Below are 21,561 nucleotides of genomic sequence, written 5' to 3' on the forward strand. Positions count from 1 at the left end.
CTGAAAACCAAAGAGAGCAGAGGCATATCCCCCGCTCCTCCCGAACAAGATGGCTGCAGCTGAAGGCCCTGAGTCTAGGATGGCCCTGCGGGTGAGGGTGGCTGCTAGGGTGACCAGACGTCCCGATATTATCGGGACGGTCCCGATTTTAGGGGACTTGTCCCACATCCCGACCTTACATTGGTCGGGACGCACTTTGTCCCGATATCGGGACCGTCTGGTGGTGAAGGACCGCAAGCTGCCGCCGGCGCCGCTCACCTCTTCTTCCTGGGGCAGCTCCCGGCGCCCACCCACCGGCAGGAACCTGCAGTGCAGCCCCAGGCACAGAGGCGGCGAGGAGGTCTCCGCCACGTGCTGCAGGGGCGGGGCTTGCAGGCGCTGGCAACGGGCAGAGAGTCCCCCGCCCTCCCCCCTCAACCCGACCTGACCCGCGACCCTAGGAGCCAGAGGGACCTGCCTGCCGGATGCTTCCCAGGAGCCGCTCCAGGTAAGCACCGCTGGGACTCACCTCACCCCCTGGCAGGTCCCTCTGGCTGGGGCGGGGGGACTCTGCGTGCTGCCGGTGCCTGCAAGCCCCGCTCTGCGGCTCCGGGAACTCCCATTGGTGCTTTTCCCGGCCAATGGGAGCCACCCACCACGGAGCTCGTGCTTGTGGTGGGCGCAGCCCGTGGAGAGCCTGGAGACTCCCCTCGCCGCTCTCACCCGAGGAGCCAGAGACCTCCCAGCAGGGCTGGTGAGTGCGGCCAGGGAAGGGGGAAGGGTGTGATGGTGAGAGTCTGGGAGGTGTGTGGGGGGGGTGCTGGGCTGTGAGGGTGTGGAGGGCGCTGGGCAGGGGGGAAGGTTTGTGTGTTTTGGGGGGCTAGGCAGTGGGGGCCTGTTGGGGGGGGTGCTGGGAAGTTGGGGAGATCTGTGTGTGTCAGGGCACTGGGCGGGGGGGATCTGTGTGGGGCATTCTGTAGTTGTGGTGGTGGGGCTGTGGGGAAGGGCACAGGGAGGGAGGGGAAATCTGTGTGTATTGGGAAACTAACGCGTGGGGGTGTTCTGTGTGGGGTGCTGGGCAGCTGTGGTGGGGCTGTGGGTGGGGGGCGCTGGGTAGGGGTGGTGGTGTGCATTTGTTGTGGGGGAGCTCTGGACATATTGAGTTCAGGGGATGCAAGGCATAGTGGATCCAGGGGGCACTGGGCAGGGGAGCTGTGTGGCGCAGCATGGGCCCACTCCCAACAGGAAGGGGCATGCTGGTAGCACAGGGCCAGCCAGACCGGGGTGCTTCTGGCCATGCCATGCATGCCCCATTGCCCCTGGCCGGCCCCGCCCTTCCCGCTGCTCACCTCCTCAACTGAAGGCAGGGGTAGGGAATGCAGGGTGGGTCCCGGCAGTGCTTACTTGAGGTGGCTCCCAGGAAGCGGCCGGCAGGTCCCTGAGGTAAGTGTCAGAGGTTTAATCCTCCTCCCCAGCAGAGTGGGTGCAGACCGGTCCACCTTGCTCATGGCAGAGCCAAGGAAAGGAGGCACCTGCCTCTGCACATGCTGATTCTACGCAGGGCAGGCCGGCGCTGAGCACTGCTAGGCTGCTGCCCAGGTCACTTCCCCACCTTAGCTAGCAGGGATTGCCCCTGGCAGCGTACATCTGCTCGATGTACCATCGGGCGCCACTGTCCCGATATTCAGGTAAAATTTTACATTTGGTAGTGAAAGAGAAGATTAGTTGATTGGGAATGTCCCATTAAACCCGACTGTGATCGGTTCTCTACTGGCAATTTTGGTTTTTCAGGTTGTTTTCCGGTGTAACGCAAATTTACGGTAGGACTATGTAGTTTACAGTTCTGAACCACAGTGCATACCGTAGGACAAACTACAGTGGGCACGTAGTAACATGTAAGAAGCACAGAGACTGCGCAGTTCTTTTCAGTGGCTAGCTATCTAGCTAACGGTCTTCAGCCGAAAACCCCACCTGAAATGGCAACGGCAAGGGAGGAGCCAACTACCAAAAACCAAAAACGACAGTGCAGATACAGGACAGAATGGGAAGCCACGTACACCTGGATTTGGAAATCCTACGAGTGTGATTCAAAAGCCTTTTGTAAAGCATGCAGGAAGGAATTTAGCATTTGCCATGGCGGTGAGTCTGATGTTAAGCATCATGCTGAATCAAAAAATCATGGACAAAACACCCAGACTCACAAGAGCAACACCCTGGTCTCACATTTTTTCAGCAAGCCAAATGAATCCTTCAGTAACAAGGTTATCGCTACTGAGCTAGCTCAAGTTTACCACACAGTCCATCAACACTCCTATCGCTCATGTGACTGTGAATTTAAACTGGCGCCTACCTTGTATCCAGATTCAACGATTGTGAAGCATGTCAGCTGTGGCCGGACTAACGCGGAGGCATTGATCAAAAATGTGCTGTCACCGCTCTCAACAGAATTTTTAAAAGACCTCAGCAAGCCAGACGGTCCCTATTTCACAGTTGCCACAGATGCATCTAACAAGGGCAATGTGAAAACTTTCCCCTTATCACTGAGATACTGGACACCCGAACATGGGGTCCAAGATAAACTGTTCGATTTCTATGAGCGAAGCGAAGAGACTGCAGAGGCAATAAGCAACACATTACTTGAAAAACTTGCAACACACAAACTAGACCTGGACAAAGTGTCTTCCTACTGTGCCGATAATGCAAACGTGAATGATGGAAAGCGACAATCAGTGTACCAGAATTTAAAAAAACAAAATGAAAATATCTTGCCAGCAAACTGCCCTGCCCATGTTGTGCACAACGCCGTGAAACGTGCTAGCAATACCCTACAAGTGGACATTGAGACTCTGGTGATTAAGATGTTTGATCATTTCAGCAGTTCTGCTGAGAGAGTAGCAGCACCGAAGGATATGTTTGACTTTGTGGATAGGGAGTATGCCACTTTACTGCGCCATGTTCCGACGCGCTGGTTGAGTCTTTTCCCAGCTGTAAACAGACTTGTAAATACATGGCAGGCTGTTAAGTGCTACTTTGTTTCTCTGGGCAGTGAGAAGTGCCCAACATTTCTATGGATGCTGTTCTCGGACAGGGAAAACGGTGAACAAGGTGAGGGGCCTAGCAAAGTTGAGGTTCATCTGTTTTTCCTCCAGAACGTCCTGAAAATCTTCAATGATATTGTGCTCTGTTTGGAAAATGAGAGAGTATGACAGCATGTGAAGCATAAGCCATAATGAGTACTCTGAGAATTAAACTTCAGCAACGGAAAAATGACATATTCTTTGGCTCCAAAGTTGAAAGTGCATTAACTGAGATGCTGCCCGTCACTGCTGCATGTCTCCAGAAAGACTTCCTGAAATTTTACAATGTGTCGATCCTATATTTGGAGAAATGGTTTGGTTTTTCAACAGCTGGCTACTTGTTCCATACCCAGCGCTTGAACATCAAAGTTAATAGGGTATTCGAATACAAGGATCTGTCTGACAGCTGTAAACCTTCAGAAAACAGTGGATTTTGATCAGCTCTGTGATGAGTACTGTATCATCAAAGACATCAACTCCAAGTTGGAGCCTGGAAACTACTCAGTTGAGGAACTCTGGTCTCAAGTGCTGAGAAACAAGGACAGTAGCGCTGAATTCCTGAACACGGCAAAGCTGGTGTCATACGTGCTCAGTATACCCGTAAGCAATGCATACTCAGAGTGTGTATTTTCAATCATGAAAGGTGCATGGACTGATGTCCAGAACCAAAGCAGCATAGACTTGGTGCGGAGTGCAACCCTTGTCAAAATGAATTTCCGGATGAGTTGCAAGGACTTCTCCAGCTTTGTGATTGCCCAGAAGCAAGTCATGACTATGGCAAAATCATCCAAGAAGTTCTAGACTTCTGGCATATCTGCGAGGTATGCAAATTGGGAAGTTGATTTATTGACTGAATAAAAAGCCCGGCCCTTTACCCCGGTTGTTTATTTAGTGTACAAATAAATCTGTATGTTTAAATATGTATTACAACTAAGTCTATAACTTAGACTCACTGATTCCAGGCCTCTGTGATGTAGTTTGCTTCAGCTGTCAGCGGCTGAAGCTGCGGCTGAAGGCAGGACTGGGGCCTCCCCTCTGTGACTGCGGCTGGAGCCAGAGCTAGAACTGGGACCCTTCGCTCCCCTGCCCTGCAACTGGATCTGACTTTGCAAGCAGGATCCTGCGCCCCTGTCCTGCAGCTTCAGCCGGGGGCTGGAGCCGGAGCCCTGTGCCCCTGGCCCCGTGGCTTCTACTGGGGGCTGGAGCTGGGACCATGAGTCCTTGCCCTGTGGCTTGTGGTATGGGCTGCAGCAGGGGCCGTACAACCCCTTTGCTGCTTCCTAGGGCTGCGTGCCCCCTCTCATGGCTCTGGTCAGGGCTTCGGGGCTGTGCACCTGCATTTATCGTCGTCGTCTCCCTCCCCTTACCTCCCCGCCGCCCCGGCTCGCCGACACAGGAGGTATCGAGCCCACAGTACAGCTGACTGTCACCTCCTCTCTGCCAGCACAGACAGGACGGGTGAATCAAACAGAAAGGAGAATCTCATCGGTGGAAGATAGGTCCGAGGGCTCTCCGCCCAGGTGCAGCAGAGCCTCAAAGCCCGGCAGCTTGACATCCCATGTGCCGGAGGGGTGAGAAGTGGCTCTGCTCCCTGCAAGCTGCACAGGAGCTGAGCAACGGAGCTGTACCCCCCGTGGACCGACGGAGCAGAGAAGTCCAGTGTGGGTTGGACAGTGATTTCTGCCCTCCCTGACACCTCCTACTTCCTTCCTCTCAGCCTGCCCCTGCTGGCCCCTTTCCCCCACATCCCCTGCCTTCCTTTTCCCCCACCCCCGCCCTCCCCAATCTCTTTCCCCTTGTGCCATCCCCGCATCGCTCTGAATCCCCCCCTCAACTTCTTCAGCCTCTTCCCTCACCCTTCTGTGAGTTCAGACCCCAAGGACATGAAGTCTGAAGTCAATGAGGAAGAGGTAATTGTTCAATTGGATTGGTTGGGGGTGTTCTTTGGTGCAGTCATTTACCATATGTGGCAGCAGTGAGATTGCCGCCCCCGCGCGCTAAATGTTTATTTAATATGGGGAAGGGAAACAAAGTTTGATTGGAAATTGAAACAGGGGAGGGAGACAAGCGGCCCTGGGAAAGTAAACCCCAGCACATACAATGTCTCACTCAATGCACCAAGCCGTATTACCACAACACTGGCTGGTTTGGCACACTGAAAAGATTGCAAATTAGGGAGTAATACACCGGAATATCCTGGACATGCCCAATTAAGAAATAGTACGTTTGCAGAGTGTGTGCTCCCTTTCCATCTCCTTAGAATGTAGTTACCGTATATACTCGTTCATAAGCTGAATATTTTTGGTAAAAAAAATGACACATCAAAGAGCGGGGGTCCACTTATAAATGGCTCTACACCAAAATTTGATGATTTTAAATTCTATGGAATCATTGCATTGAATATCTAATACATTGTCGTTTTGTTTACTGGGAGCGTCTGCAGGCACGGAGCCCCTCAGCTCCCAGTGTCTGCGGTTTGCCGTTCCCAGCCAATGGGAGCTGCAGGAAGTGGCGCCACTTCCCGCAGCTCCCATTGGCTGGGAACGGCAAACCGCGGACACTGGGAGCTGAGGGGCTCCGTGCCTGAAGACACTCCAAGTAAACAAAACGTCCCGACCCGCCAGCGGCTTACCCTGACGGGCTGGGAGCCAAAGTTTGCCAACCCCTGAAATATAGGGTCGGCTTATGAAAGGGTCATACAGTTTTTGCTATTTTTACCTAACCATCTTGGGGGGGGGTCGGCTTATAAACGAACGGGCTAATGAACAAGTATATACGGCACTACTTTGCTATATGGGAAACATAGGATGCCTGCTAAACAATAATAATTTAAATAATGGATATTGGCAGAGCTGCTGGCCCAGCCTGCCCCCTTCAGAATGTTGGTTTCATTTTGTTTCTAGTGTTCAGTGTTTGATGATTGTTGCCATTTCATGGTGATCTACTAGGCTTGGTAGGAAGTTTGGTTGTTATACAGTAGAACCTCGTCGTTACGAACCCCTGGGGATTGGAGGTTGTTCATAATGCTGAACAAAATGTTCTGGTTGTTCTTTCAAAAATTTAGAACTGAACACGGACTTCATGCAGCTTTGAAACTTCACTATGCAAAAGCAAAATGCTGCTTTTAACCATCTTAATTTAAATGAAACAAACACAGAAACAGTGTTCGTAACTCTGAGGTTCTACTGCAGGGCCATCCGTAGGACACCCAAAAATTTGGGGCACCCCTGGGTCTTAGTGTCTACCCTCCCGCTTCTTCCTATCCCTGTTCTGATCTTTCCTGCAGGCTCCCACCACGGCTAGCTGCTGCAGCCTTGTGAGTCTTCCTCCAGAGGGGAATCTAGTACTTAAAAGTGAAAAAGCTTCCAGCCTGCCAGACCTATTAGCACAACATTGAAACGGTTAAAGAGCCATTCAAGGGGTAATGAAGCCATTTGACAGGCATTCGCCAACCCCCAGGTATATACTGTCAGTTTCTGAATTTACTGACAAAACCAGTTGTGCACGAGCCAGTTCTGAGAGCGTGCGGAGTCGGTCGACGCTATGCCCAGCTCATGAGACAGCTCATGGTGTCCGACACCATCAGGTGGTCCAGAGACAGTTATACGGAACACATCACAGGACACCGCCAATACCTCACCGAGTAACTGAGACCACCGACCAGGGAAATAGCCTACTTCCTTCCCTGATGAACCAGGGGACGCACCCCACCCATGTACTCATTCGCTACACTGATACTGACTTGGAGTCCTTATACATTCCATGGGTGGCGTACCCGAGCCCACTTATCCACTGACACTTGAAAAACGCTTGCACCCCAATCTGGATCTATGCCTGTTATGTGATATGTATGTATCTCTTCACCCTTGCAACCGACACCTGTAATCCCTCATAACCCAAGCCTGACCCCAGATGTACAGTACCTTCCCTTTTAACTTGTGTATATTTAATTTTAAACGTTCACTTTAATAAAATTTTTACTCAAACATGTTAGTCTACAGGACCTTAGTTTAAAATTTGCCTTAAAAATATTTCATTAGTGTGTTGCTGAAGATTATAAAATCAGATCTCTAAAAAATCCTTGCATAGATTTTTAGATGCACAATCTGAGTATTCATCTTTAGCCTTAAATGCTTGGATCTTAATAAATAAGCAGAGATATATCTATCTCCTAGAGCTGGAAGGGACTTTGAAAGGTCACCGAGTCCAGCCCCCTGCCTTCGCTAGCAGGACCAAGTACTGATTTTGCACCAGATCCCTAAGTGGCCCCCTTAAGGATTGAACTCACAACCTTGGGTTTAGCAGGCCAATGCTCAAACCACTGAGCTATCCCTCCCACATATTATCACACATATAGGTTTTTTTTTTAAATAAATCCTTCAAAAGACCACCCTTATCTAAAATACACATACAAGCCCAGGCTGCCATCGGGCATAGGGGAACCAGTTTAATAATACTGCATAGGGCCCCATAAATCCTAAGGATGGCCCTGTTCTACTGTATGTACGTTCTGTGATTTTAGGTTTCGTTTTAATTTGTCTTTTGTGCTCTTCCTTCCCCCGCTCCGGAGCCCTCTCCTCCCCATTCCCAGGAAGCCAGGCAAGTGGCAAGCATCTGGCAAAGCAATCCAAAATCTGTGGAAGAAGCGTCTGAGACATTTCAGCCATAGGCTGCGCCTGCTTGTGGGTTTCTGTGCAGAGAGTAGGGATGGGATATAACAGCAGCGGTTCCCAAAGTGGGGTCTGCCGTGAGCTATGCAGGGGACCACCCCAGAGGAGTACCGCAGTGGGGCCAGAACGCAACATTCCCGCACTTTTGCCGCCTGGAGGACGCCATTTTGGGAGTGTTCTGGTAGTACCGGTGCCCATTCAGGACTATATCTTTTAGTTAAAGTGAAAATAAGGGTGACAAGATAACTACTTTTGGGTCCTTTGTGAGACTTATTTTAAAACAAAAATACTTCCCTCCCTCACCCCCCAATAATAAGCCAACCTAACTAATAGAATAACAACAACATGAAACTTAGGTATAAAAAATGGAAGGGATCCAGAAATTCAGTCAGATGCCAAAGGGGTCCTTGGAAGAAAAAAAAGTTTGGGAACCACAGCAACAGAGCAAAGGAGCCAAACATTCCATCGCCTTCGTTTGTAAGGCTTTATATCCACACAAATAATTCTTAACACAGCCAACTGGCCCTGAATCTTCGGTTTATCTCCTGGAATGTAAAGCCCCTCAACACTCCAGTTAAAAGAAAAAAGGTGTCGGCCTTGTTAAAGAAAGCAAAGGCAGCTGTAGGGCTTTTATTGGAGACACTGAACCCTTGCTTATCTCTGCTGTGACTGCTGGGGATTTAAGTGAGGTGCTTGATCCTTTTGTGGACAAATCTAGCTCAAGCCTCAGGCTCATAAACCAGCCAAAGTAGAATGGCTCCGGAGTTGCCCTTTAAAGATCTGGGATGATGTGATAGCTGGCGTTTACACATCCAATGGCTAGGGACTAGTCCTACTCGTCTCTGGTACATGGGTCCTATTCCCACGTCGATTTCTTTTTGCTGTTCGGGGCCTTGGTTAATTCTGCAATTGACTCCTCCATTAATGCAATTGCTATCTCTGATCATGCCCCTGTTACTCTTCAAATAGCAGCAGATCCAGGTGAGAAACAGCCATGTAGCCAGAGATTTAAATCTTCGCTTTAGAGCTGAATTCACCCCACTCAGGCAGGAATTCTAGGAAAAAGCGGGCAAGCTGCTGGCCTACTCAGAGCCGGAGCCAAGCCTAAACAGACTAACCAATTGCTTAGGTTCCTGAGCACCTCAAGGGGACCTCTATTAATTATTAGTATGTGTTGTGTGTGGGACCCCCACAAATATTCCTGCCTAGGGTCCCCCTTGGGCTAGCACCGCCGCTGGGCAGACTGCTCATGTACAAGAGACCCCTCCATGTAGAATCATGGCCATCCATGACGATCGTGGTAAATTATGTACTTCACCTAAAGATAACAACAGAGTCCTTTAATTTCCATAAAGATCTGTACAAATTGGACACAAACCCCTCCGCAGATGCTTTGGATCAATTCTTCTGAAATACTACATGACTGCAAATTTCTGTATCCCACTGTGGAAACCTTGACGCGTGCCATGGAGGATGATTTAATTGAGGTGACTAAGAATATGAAAGTGGGGACAGCCCCTAGGCCAGATGGTTTCCCTGCTAAATTCTATAGGCACCTCATTGACCTCCTATCTGACAAAATGCTTAAACTGTTTAATGAGTCACTTCTAGAAGGCACCTTTTCCCCTATGCTGAGGGAAGCCCTAACATCAGTTATTCCTCAACCAGGAAGAGATGCTGCACTGTGTTCCAATTATCAGGGGGTAGCCGTGTTAGTCTGTATCTACAAAAACAACAAGGAGTCTGGTGGCACCTTAAAGACTAACCGATTTATTTGGGCATAAGCTTTTGTGGGTAAAAACCTCACTTCTAGCTTATGCCCAAATAAATATGTTAGTCTTTAAGGTGCCACCAGACTCCTTGTTGTTTGTCTTCCAATTAGATGCCAGTTTCACGTATTAATAGTGACATCAAAACATTGGCAAAAGTTCTCGCGACGAGACCGGAAAAGGTTCTGTCGTACACCCAAATCAAGTTGGGTTTGTCAGAGGCCAGCATGGCTCTGATGACCTTCAACAACTCATTGATATGATAGCAGTGAAATATGATGACCCCAAATCACAAGTCGTATTAGCCTGACATGCAGAAAAGGCTTTTGATAGAGTGGACTGTTTTAGACCCTACAAAAATTTGGATTTGGACCCACATTTAGTTCCTGGATCCAACTGTTATATTCTCACCCCACCTCTCAGACCACAACCAACAATGGGACCTTGGAGACCTTCAGCCCTTGAGCTCCTGGCAATAGCTGTATGAGCTCATCCAGATATCTGAGGCATACAACTTGGTTCCATGGAGTATAAATGGATGTTATACCCAGACAATACCCTTTTGTATATATCCAAACGAGGAACCTCTATTCCAGCCCTCCTATCACTAATTCAAAACGTGACGCAATAACCGCTTACAAAACCAATTGGGAAAAATCGTAACTATGGGAAATCTCCCGGGTGTCATGTAGTGGGGCTTTTTCCTCAATGGAATTTCCACAGCCAAAATGATGCAATTAAAAGTACCTAGGTATAAAAGTATGAAGACACATTTAAGGGTTAAGACAATGCAAATGAATATTCTGCCTAGGCGCCTATATATTCTAAAGCAGCCTACCGGCATATATCCCTCCATTTTATTTTAGAAAATGTATCAACATTATTAGAGCTTTTCTTTGGGGCCCTGGTCAACATCCATGACTCTCATTTAAAAAACGCCAGCTCCCTATAGCCAAAGGCAGGCGGGGTTGGGCTCCCAGTCTACAAAACTACTACTGTATTAAGCTTTTATCATGTCACAGATGTCAAATTGGTCCTGGCATGCTAACACACTCATGTCCACCTGGGAGGAAATTAATGGGTATTAAGGACCTGGGGATTATAGTGGACGAGAAGCTGGATATGAGTCAACAGTGTGCCTCTGTTGCCAAGAAGGCTAACGGCATATTGGGCTGCATTAGTAGGAGTATTCCCCTCTATTCGACACTGGTGAGGCCACATCTGGAGTACTGCATCCAGTTTTGGGGCCCCCCCACTACAGGAAGGATGTGGACAAATTGGAGAGAGTCCAGCGGAGGGCAACTAAAATGATTAGGGGGCTGGGGCACATGACTTATGAGGAGAGACTGAGGGAACTGGGCTTATTTAGTTTGCAGAAGAGAAGGCGGGGAGAGGGATTTGATAGCAGCCTTCAACTACCTGAAGGGGGGTTCCAAAGAGGATGGTGCTCGGCTGTTCTCAGTGGTGGCAGATGACAGAACAAGGAGCAAAGGTCTCAAGTTGCAGTGGGGGAGGTCTAGGTTGGATATTAGGAAAAACTATTTCACTAGGAGCGTGGTGAAGCACTGGAATGGGTTACCTAGGGAGGTGGTAGAATCTCCATCCTTACTTGGTTTTAAAGCCTGGCTTGACAAAGCCATGATTTAGTTGGGGTTGGTCCTGCTTTGAGCAGGGGGTTGGACTAGATGACTCCTGAGGTCTCTTCCAACCCTAATTTTCTATTATTCTAATGCATCCAATTCCCCCTGTGGATTTGGTTCCTCTTTTTGTCCGATAGAGAAAAATAAGGTGCCATCTAACTAAGAGATCCCATTTTATTCTCACCGTCATGCAAAAGCAGCTATCTGGGGTCATCCAGATTTGAAAACTGGGGGGAAAAAAAATACTTACAATTAAAACACTTGCTAACATATCAGTTTGGTCCAGCTGTCCTAGGACACTCTACTAGCAAAGAGGAACTCTATTAGTCTGGTAGTCATGACCTCACACTTGGTAAGGCAACTCACATCTTTTCATGTATTTATACCTGCTCCTGTATTTTCCACTCCATGCATCTGATGAAGTGGGTTCTAGCCCACGAAAGCTTATGCCCAAATAAATGTGTTAGTCTCTAAGGTGCCACAAGGACTCCTCGTTGTTTCTATTACTCTGGAGTTCTATGGGAAAGCGAGTCATCCCAGTCTTTAACAGCAATGGCAGTGCACAATCTCGGCTATGCCTGCTACAGCCGAAGATTCTTTGCATAATGACAGGTTTCAGAGTAGCAGCCGTGTTAGTCTGTATCCGCAAAAAGAAGAACAGGAATACTTGTAAAAAGAAGAACAGGAGTACTTGTGGCACCTTAGAGACTAGACTAACAAATTTATTAGANCTGGTGGAGTAGACTTTCCTCCCGAATAAGTCAAGCTTTTTGGCCTCTCGGTTTTTAGGAGAGGGTCCCTGGAACCCCTGGCACTCCCTTTGGTTCACAGCATCCACCACCAGGGAGTCAGGTGGAGGGTGAACGTACAAGTGCTCGTACCCCTTTCATTCCTCCTTGCTATGGGGGGCAAGGAGGCCAGGGTCTGCCGCCATGTTTTTGTGGTTTCACTTATAGTTTTAATAAGTGGCAGCGCAATACACGAGGGTCCAGAGAGGGCGAGGACATCCACCATGGGATCCGCATCCTCTCCCACCGCCTCTGCCTGGATCCCCAGGTTCTGGGCCACCCTGTGCAACAACTGTGGCAGGTCCCTACTCTCCTCCAAGGCCGGGGCCGTTGACGTGCCCACAACAGCCTCATCTGGGGAAGACGAGGATGAAAACACCGGCCCTGGCCACTGCCCTCGGCGCCCAGGGGGTCGTGGGGCTGGCGTGCCAATGGTGCCAAGGCTGCCGGTGCCGGGATCATCGGCACCGGAGCTCAAAGCGGCAGGCGGGGGTACAGGAGTCATTGCCAGTTGCTGCAAAAGGGCGACAGATGCCAACGCGATCGACAACGATCTGGATCTCGATGCTGGGTTCAGACTCTGGGCCTGATGATAAGCCCAGGGCATCCAAAAGGGCCACTGAGTTGGTGGTTGCCATGGAGGTGGCCACGGTGCCGGAGGAGGCGGGTGGTGTCACCTACATCTAGACCTCCTGCTGTTGGACCTATCCGAACGATAGGACTCCGCCTCGGACTCCCAAAAGAAAACCACAGAGGAGCAGTACTGGGTGGTGCCGAAGAGCAGGGCTGACACTCTGGGGACTGATGCAGTTCCCCGCCCCCGTGGGCGGCCGGAGATGGGGAGCGGCGTGACATCATCGCCAGCTTGCCCCTCGATGGAATAGGCAGCCGGGCTAACACCCGTGCCTCGTCCCTCCTTGGAAAAGGCGGAGCCGTCAGGCGAATAAGGTCCGGTGCTGCCTCCAAAGTCTCCGGAGTGGAGGAGAATTGAATGTCCCGGCCATGACGGTCCAGAGAACGGTAGTGGGCCGGACTCGACTGGACCCCTTGTGGGGCAGGAGTTGATGAGCCCCTGGGAGCTGCCGGGCCCGAAGTAGGCTGGGTGGGCTGAGGTCTCCCTGCCGCTGTCTCCTTAGGCTTAGGAGGGGAGAGTGCCCCCTCTCCTGCCTCTTTTTCTTCTAGGCCACCGGGGATACAGATCAGCGCCTACCAGAAGTCTTATGTTCGGTGTCATGTCGGTGCCGGGAGTCTTTAGTCTCCTTTCTAGGAGCCGAATCGCGCGCTGTCAGCGCCGGTACGCTGCGCACGGAGGAGGAGGCGCTCGGCACGAGCTCCGCCAACCCAGGGTCAGATTGCGGGCGGATGGCTGCCTCCGTGAGGATACGCCTGAGTCTCTGCTCGCGATCCTTACGGGTCCTCGGCCAAAAACCCTTTCGAAACGCAGCACTTGCCCTTTTGGTGACTCTCGCCAAGGCACTTCAAACAAGAAGCGTCACTTTTTGGTATCAACTTTCCGCAGACTTCACACGGTTTGAACCCCGGCAACCAGGGTATGCCCTGGCGGTGGGGGAGAAACGGGGGGGAACCCCCACAACGAAAGCTTCGCCTACTACTATTATTAACTTAAGAGAAAAACTACTAACTATACACAAAATACAATGGCTCACTGCTCAAGGCACTTGCAGAAGCAAGAGCGAGGGAAGTTCCAGCTAGCCATCATGGGCAGTAAGAAGGAACCGAGGGGATGGCAGTTCGGCAGGGCCCAATATTGGCCACCATGAAGGCGCGAGTCCAGAGGGGCACCCAGGCCGGCCCTACGGATGCCGCTAGGGGAAAAGTCTTCCAGCTGCTGTGCACGCAGCGCACACGTACCTGATTGGAATGGACACGAACAAGCACCCAAAGAAGAACTTAGAAGACCCCACAAGATAGATATGGAAGAAATTCTACCTCAGTGTGACCTGCTGCTCCCCCCCGGCCCTCATTGCCAGTGCCTGCCTGCGCCAGCTCTAAGTTTGATCATAAAGGCCAAATTTCGCTATAAGCTGCGTATACCCATCTCCCATAACCTTCTGTGGGGAGCTGCCTGTGAATAACTGATGGCACAATTTGGCCCTAAGTGTCCTCCTGCCTTCCTTGTCTGTCTGCCATGTACCCCACACACCCACGCAGCGTAGGAAAAAAATCAAAACAAAAACTCCAGCCAGAATCTTGACCCCGAACAGAGAGACGAGCCAGAGACTTCACAGAGTCCGCCAGGGACATCGCTATTGATGTGTCAGGCGCTCAGAATTACAGTGACAGACAGGCAGGCGGGTGTGTGTGAAGGTAGCTAGACAGACAGAACCAAACAATGACTATGCACGTAAGAATTATTAACATATCTTGTATTAATTCTTTGCTCACTGGCACCATTTCCACAGTCACGACAGAGCTGTCCTGAAGGCTCAGACAGGCTCTCAATCATTTTCTCCTCTCCTTCTCAACCCCCTGGTGTTGCCCCACAAATCTCTACTCTGTTGGGTTTTAGTTGTCGACAATTTTTTTTTTTCGTTTCCTAGTAATATATTCACTTTTAAAAAACAGTTTCTCTGCATAACGTAGGCCGGAGACCCTCGCTCAGTAAATACACACCGTGACATTTCACAGTGAAGGAGGTAATCTTACACATCCTATGTGCTTGTCACTACCGGTGCTCTGGGAGCTGCTTTGTGCGTTTGGTCAGTGGGATGATGGCCAGTTTGCCCGTCGTTTGTGGCTAATTTCACAAAGGTACTGGGACGTGAGCTGACGGTGAGGAAACATGATCCAGACAGTGTTTCTCAGCGTTTTTGGGTTGATGCTCCCTTATTTGAAGTCCAAAATTTTCAGGACTCTCTGCCGTAAGAGTAAAAGATGGATCAATGCTACCAAAGAATTGATGCTAAGCCTGTCTGTCTGTCTGCCTGTGAGAGAGAGAGAGTGTTAGGGAGACTTCAGGCAAGTCACTTAATCCGCCCTGTGCCTCAGTTCCCCACAGGGGTAGTACTTTACCAGGGTATTGTGAGGGTACAATCTAGCAATGACTGTTCAGCGCTCGCATGCTCTGGGGATGTGGACCATACAGTTACCTAGATAGATACGGAATGCCTCTCTGAGGCTAACTTATAGGGGGAAGTTGAGCGCCTTTCAGGCAGGTTAGTGAGTACAGACAGCTCCTCTTGCTGGAAGAATCAGCTTGATTTTGCAGGCAGCTCCCCTTTGCATTTACTTTCCAATTCTCTACAACATTTAAAACTATCAACCGGAAATGTTTGCAGAACATTCATTAACTGTTCTAGTGTGTCATTTTCATCCCCCAGATCTTAGGCGTCAGTTGCACGAATTCAGCACTAGAGAGCAGCATTACACCAAATAAAACAGACAACACCTTTTCGGCTGTATCATGTGCTGAGCTAGGCAGAGACAATCACTCTATCCAAGGCCAGCAGCCATGGCTGCAGCATCTCCGCTTCTCCCGTGAGCCACTTCCCGAAAACCCCAGGAAATCTCCCTGGAAGGAACAAACCTGGGAAAAGTCACTATGACGAGATGACGTTCAGTGCTGGTTCGTGTTCAAAGGACTGCACAATTATCCTCCGCTAGGGAGGGAAGGAGCTTTATCCCCCTTGCAGAGAGGGGGAAACTGAGGCACACGGGTTGCGAGACTTGCTCCAAACTACAGAGGGAGCCAGTGTCAGAACACCCTCAGATGTTCCTGTCATAGGAGCTGTACATGTTCCTAGAAAGACTGTACCTCTGGAGTCCCTCGTCCCAGGTCCTGTGTACAGATCACTAGGCCACGTCTCTGTCTACTAAACCACTACCAATGACCATGCTTTGAGCTTTATATAGTGCCTCATGTCTGCGTGTGCGGAGACCACAGCCTGTCACGCTGACCAGGACTGTCCCCTGGAGCAGCGACCACTGTTTTTTCTGTGTTTGTGCGGTGCCGAACACAACGAGGTCCTGGGCCATGACTAGGCTGCGAGTATGAGGATGATACAAATAAATAATAATAAGCAAAGTCCTGGGCACTCCCTCCGGGTGGTGCGGAAGGATTATTATCCCCAGGGTAGAGGTGAGGAATTTGGACACAAAAATTATTGCCCAAACTTCCAAGAGTGGCCTCAAATTTGGGGTGCCCACGTTGGGACCTACTGGGGCCTGATCTGTGGCAGGGCTGGGCACTTGGACCTCTGAACAGCAGGCATGGGGGGAGGTCCCCGAAGCTGGGCACACAAAAATCTGTGGCCACTTCTGGAAAACGTGGCCTGCGCCCAGGTACCCACAGCTGAGTCAGAGGCAGACCTGGGAACCAAACCCAGAGAAGTCCTAGTCTCCTGCTCTAACCACTAGACGTACAAAGTTTATAACGTTTATAGAGAGAAGAAAACGCACCCTGTTCGTGGGAAGCGAAATCAACACCACACAGTGCCACCCATCCACACGAGACACCAGGGCCAGCTCTAGCGGCGGGCAGGCGAGTGGGGCAGTCACCCTGGGCCCAACTTCCACACTGCTGTGCCACTCGGCTTTTTAATTTTTTTTTCTCCATTCTGATTGGAGCAAAAGTAACTGGCCACTCTGATTGGCGGCCTGCTTATTTTGTTTGTTTGTTTTTTGCTTTGCTGATTGGCCAGATGTGGTTGGTTTATTTTTGCTCAGCTGCCAGTGTTTGGCAAAATGGGTAGGGCCACTCCTGAGGGAGATCAATGATTTCTGTGATACTCAACACACACACACACACACACACACACACACACAAGTCTCATCTCTGTAGTCGGCAGCCTGCTATACAGTAACATTCCCCAGCACCAGCTCAGGGCGCCACAGCTGACTGGACTGCACACCCGGCAGTAACTCACGCTGATCTGGTGGCCTCTGTGGGCTCCCCGTGGGGACTTCGGTGACCACCGCTAGGCAAAGACTTTGTGCTGCAGTTATGGAGAGAAAGCCCCCCTCCCAGCCCTGTCCCAGGACAACCCCCTTTCTATTCACACCCAGCAATTGAGCTCCCTCTCCCTTGCACTGTCTGCTTCGGGGCGCCCAGCGTCCTGTCCATCCTGCCAGATGGGAGTCCCTCAGCCAGTGCCACAAGGTGGAGAAGGTCGCTGAGCTGCGTGATGCCCAGTATTAGCACTACGGCCATTTTCAAGGGGACACACAAACATTTGGGTCGATGGCTCTAAGCAACATCTCTAGGAAAATGGGTTTGGGACATGCAGACGCATCTACATAGTTCAGGCACTTCCTCAGACCCTTCCTGGACTTCACACCCACGGCTGCACCGGGTGACCCAGAGCCGGGATTCACAGACTGGCGAGAAGCGCACTGAGCTCTGCACGGGGCCAGCAATGGTTCCAGCAGCCCCTGGGCTTCCTCGGAGGTCCCTCGCCCAAGCACGGACCCAGCCTAACCTTGCTTAGCTCAGGAGACCTGAGAAGAGCCAGGTGACGTGGCCCTCAGTGAAGACACCTATCCCAACCCCCCTGGCCTGCATCCGATTCCACAGTCATCAGCCTTCCGATTCTCCCATTCGCCTTACCTGGTGGCTGTCCTCTGGGACAAAGCCCTTGGTGGCAGCAAGGGCGGTCGGCTTGGCAGGGGGGGCACCTTGAGGGAGAGGGGCTTGGTCTCCAGCTGGTGGCGTTTCATGGGCAAAGGGGGCAGCGGTGGTTTCCCCTTCCCTTCAGGGACCGCTGGCCCCAGAGAGAGCTTGTCTCTAGCTGGCAGAGGAGCGGGCAGCGGAGGGGCAAAGTCAGTGAAGGGGGGCGGTTCGGAGCGACAGGGGACAGTGGGGGACAGTTCGGCAGAGACAGGAGATGACGCTGAGGAGAACTTGACGGGAGGGCGACACCCCAGTCTGGGGGGGATGGGTGGGGGCACCTGGCTGAGGCCGGCAGGGTTCTCCAGCTCTGTGAGAAGAGGAGACTTCCTGCTGGCTGGCGTGACCGAGTCACCTTTGAGCTCCGGCTCTGCCTGGGTGGTCACGGCATCCGCGCTGACCCGGAAAATGTTGCGTTTCATGGGGACCGGCCTCCTCGCTGCTACCACAGGCCCCTCCGTGGCTAGCGGACTCTCCATGAAGGCCTTCTGGAGCCCAAGGAGGATGCGCTTGCGATGGCCCGGCAGCACGATCCCGATCCGGGTCAGCGCCTCATCCGTCAGGTTCCTGCAGTCCGACACCTTCCAGAGGTCATTCTTCTCAAAGCTCTCCAGGTACTGGTCCAGGTGAAGGGCTCTGAGCCATTCAGCCACCGGCAGGGACGCCCCTTCCTCCATCATGGGACAGGGGAGCTCCACCTCAGTTCATTTCTCCAACGTGTGGTGAGCTTCAAAATGGCATCCACGCCTAGAGGGAAACAATCAAAGAGCTCTTAAGAATGTACTGGGCAAAGTGTTAGCTGATCACAGCCCCTGCAGAAGGGGAAACAAGCCTCCAACCCACCTCCCGTGTACCAATGCAACATCGCACTGCAGGTGAACAGGCATCAGAGCATCAAACAGGGAGGGGACAGAGGCCCGGTCCTGCCACTCTTCCTTGGGCTGTTCCATAAAGCTTCCCACTAAATCCCATGAGATTCTTACCCCATTTTACAGAGGGGAAAACTGAGCCCCGGAGACGCTAAGACCAATATTTTCATGATACCGTCTAGATCAAAGTGAGCTGATTTTCAGACCAGGCCGTTCTATTCTATCCAGGGTCTTATACCGCCCTCATCAGCACAGCATCCAAGCGCCTTAGCCCCCGTGAATGCCACGGAAGTCAACAGGAGCAGTGGACTGTCAGTACCTCTGAGAAAATCAAGCCACTTTGTTCAGATCCCTGCGTGCAGCTTTAGAAGCCTCGCTTCAGACAGCCAAACAAATCTAGCGGCTTGCCCCAAAGTCAGCCACATAACGCTGATTAATTTACCCAGAAGACCCACGCCAACATGAACGTCACCTACGAACCCACAGAGCAGATTGGAAAATGAGGAAGCTCCCACCTTAGACTAAGTATCAGCAAAAAACCCCTGAGAGCCAAGTGTGTTCGACGGTAATAGTCTCCCCAAAGGGAAGTGGTGGGAGATATAAGGATATTAAAAGCTGGGCTGCTGACACAGCAGGGGACAGACTGGAAGGAACACTCCTACGCTGGCCGGGCCACGTGCCCCAGTCTGGCTCTTCCATCTCTAACTCCTAATATTCCTATCAGGAGCACACACGAAAGAGGCAGGAGAGGGTGAATATGGCACATTGGGGACCGGCACAAACACAACAGACATCAACCGCCCTGTGTACATAGGGACAAGGGGACATCTCATTCAGCAGCGGCAGAGTGGGGGCTGGATGGAAACCAACAGAGCAGGGACTGTTGCAAGGTTGCGAGTGCCACTGATGCCCAGAGAGTCACGGCAACGTCCTTACAAGGCCCAACGCTTCTCTGACTGAGAGACACTCCTTTAACTCTGGCTCCTTGCTCGCGATGCCAAAGCCTCGGCTGACCACAGAGCTGTTACAGGGTCAGAAGCAACACTGTGGTGAAAACCCTCTGTGACATTCCCCTGGTGTTATCCGGACCGGTGATCTGCTAGGTCACTCCAATCCTCGACTCTGGGAGCCAGCCTTACCCTGCTCTGCTGTGAGAACCCCCACTCCCGGGCTGTTCACACACAGCCTCTAGCATGTAAGCTGCTCCCAGCACACGAGTGAGCACTTTTGGCCAGATGCTCCTTGGATTATGCAAGCGAATGACACTAGCCAATATCTCCAGTCCCAGACACAACCCCAGGAACCTCCATCTTGCAGTGTCCAGTTATGCCCGCTGAACGCTGCAAGCTTATATGAGTTCAGCAATTTAACAAAGAAATTGATATGTACCAGGCTTGTTATCCCAAGGGGAGTCCCTGACACACTTCAAACCAAACGCACTGCTTCAGGTAGAATAAACAAACAGATTTATTAACTACAAAGATACATTTTAAGTGATTATAAGTCAAAGCACAAGAAGTCAGATTTGGTCAAATGAAATAAAAGCAAAACACATTCTAAGCTGATCTTAACACTTTCAATGCCCTTACACATTTAGATGCTTCTCACCCCAGGCTGGCTGGATGCTCTTCAGCCAGGCTCTCCCCTTTGATCAGTGTTTCAGTCGCTTAGTGGCGATGTCTGTAGATGGAGGTGGAAGAGAGAGGAAGAGCAGGGCAAACGTCTTTCCCTTTTATCATGTTCTTTCTTCTCTCTTGGCTTTGCCACCACCACCCCCCCTTCACAGTCAGGTGAGCATCACCTCATCGTAGTCCCAAACTCACCAAGGGAAGGGGGGGGTGACTCACTGGCGAGTCCAACAGATCCTTTGTTGCTGCCTAGGCCAGTGTCCTTTGTTCCTGTGAGGCTGGGCTGGGTTTGTCCCATACATGTTCTGATGAGGTGTGAACTGCCCCTCTGCTCCTGGAGAGTTTTGCCTGGGCTTGTTATAAGCCATGAAGACACATTTTCAGCCTCATAACTATACAGTATACGTGAAATTACAACCTATAACATTAGAATAACAACAATGCTCAGTGCAGCGTGAGCCTTCCGAAGACACCCAACATGACAAACTTTGCATTGGATACCACACAATCATATTATAAAGATGAACATGGGGGTGCAGGGTGTTCCCCCGAGGTACAGAGTGCCACACCCTCATCATACTGTCTGCTGAGGGATAGCCCGTCCAGAGAAAGATCTTCCATCCTTCAAGGTGCTACCCAAATCTCTTAATAATTATTGGTATTATTATTTTTTATGTGTATTCTCGTAGCACCTTGGAGCCCCAGTCAAGGACCATGGTGCTAGGGGCTGTACAAGAACTAAGAGATGGTCCCTGCCCACAAGAGTTTATAATCTAAGAGACAACAGATGGATATAGCCAGACAAAGCAGCGAGTACTGGGAAACAATGAGACACTATTAGTCTGCAGGATGGGCAGGGGGTCTCAGCACACCGGATGCCTGACCACCAGGGATCTGTTTTCCATGATTAATAAAAACAAATTCTCCAATAAAAAACCCCATAAAATTCAGTGTTTTTCCACCATTAAAATGAAACGCTGAACTTTAGTTCCCCTAGCCACAATCTGTACAGGTATCAGTTGAACACAATCTTTCGTGGATATATTTACAACGTTTAGGCAAGTTTGAAGCCTGCCACTGCCATCCATCATTATTAGAATAAAATAAAATGAATAGAACAACCCTGTCACAGTGTATTGTTTCTCTACTGTTGTCAATGGTCCTGCTGTTTCAGCCTCATCTTCGTTTCTCTTCATTCAGTTTATGTTTAGCGCTTTCCATGTGTTCTACAATTGCTTGCCTTTGAACGTAATCTGCTGCCTTGCTGCATACCGTACGGACCAACCCATTACCATCAACGTGAAATTTGTCTGTGCAAAACTCAGACACACAGTCTTTAGGGGGAGTTTTTAAAGTTTCCACCACCTTTTCATAACTTTGCTTACTCTGGTCTGGAGGCTGAAGTGAAATTTGAGACGCATTAAAACACGAACCCCTCTACGCCGCTGAGTAACTGCTCGACACCGGAAGCAGTTTGTTGGAGTACGTTTAGTGATGTCAACTTAAAGCGTGTTC

At 50.6% G+C, this 21,561-nt stretch overlaps 1 protein-coding gene across 3 annotated transcripts in view; it reads right to left on the minus strand.

The window, feature by feature from the left end:
- Nucleotides 1–17,425: 17,425 nt before the first annotated feature.
- Nucleotides 17,426–21,561, minus strand: part of LOC117871337 (arf-GAP with Rho-GAP domain, ANK repeat and PH domain-containing protein 1-like) — an 84,756-nt gene continuing 80,620 nt past the window's right edge. The window contains exon 2 of one of the 3 annotated variants that reach the window (XM_034759218.1): nt 17,426–18,296. In XM_034759218.1, coding sequence (XP_034615109.1) covers nt 17,486–18,229 — 744 coding nt within the window. In that variant the 5' untranslated portion in view covers nt 18,230–18,296 and the 3' untranslated portion in view covers nt 17,426–17,485. The remainder of the gene's footprint in view (nt 18,297–21,561) is intronic. The other 2 variants (XM_034759219.1, XM_034759217.1) reach the window with 2 other exon arrangements.

The sequence above is a fragment of the Trachemys scripta genome, chromosome 1 (genome assembly GCF_013100865.1).
Source record: "Trachemys scripta elegans isolate TJP31775 chromosome 1, CAS_Tse_1.0, whole genome shotgun sequence".
NCBI classification, from domain to species: domain Eukaryota; kingdom Metazoa; phylum Chordata; order Testudines; family Emydidae; genus Trachemys; species Trachemys scripta.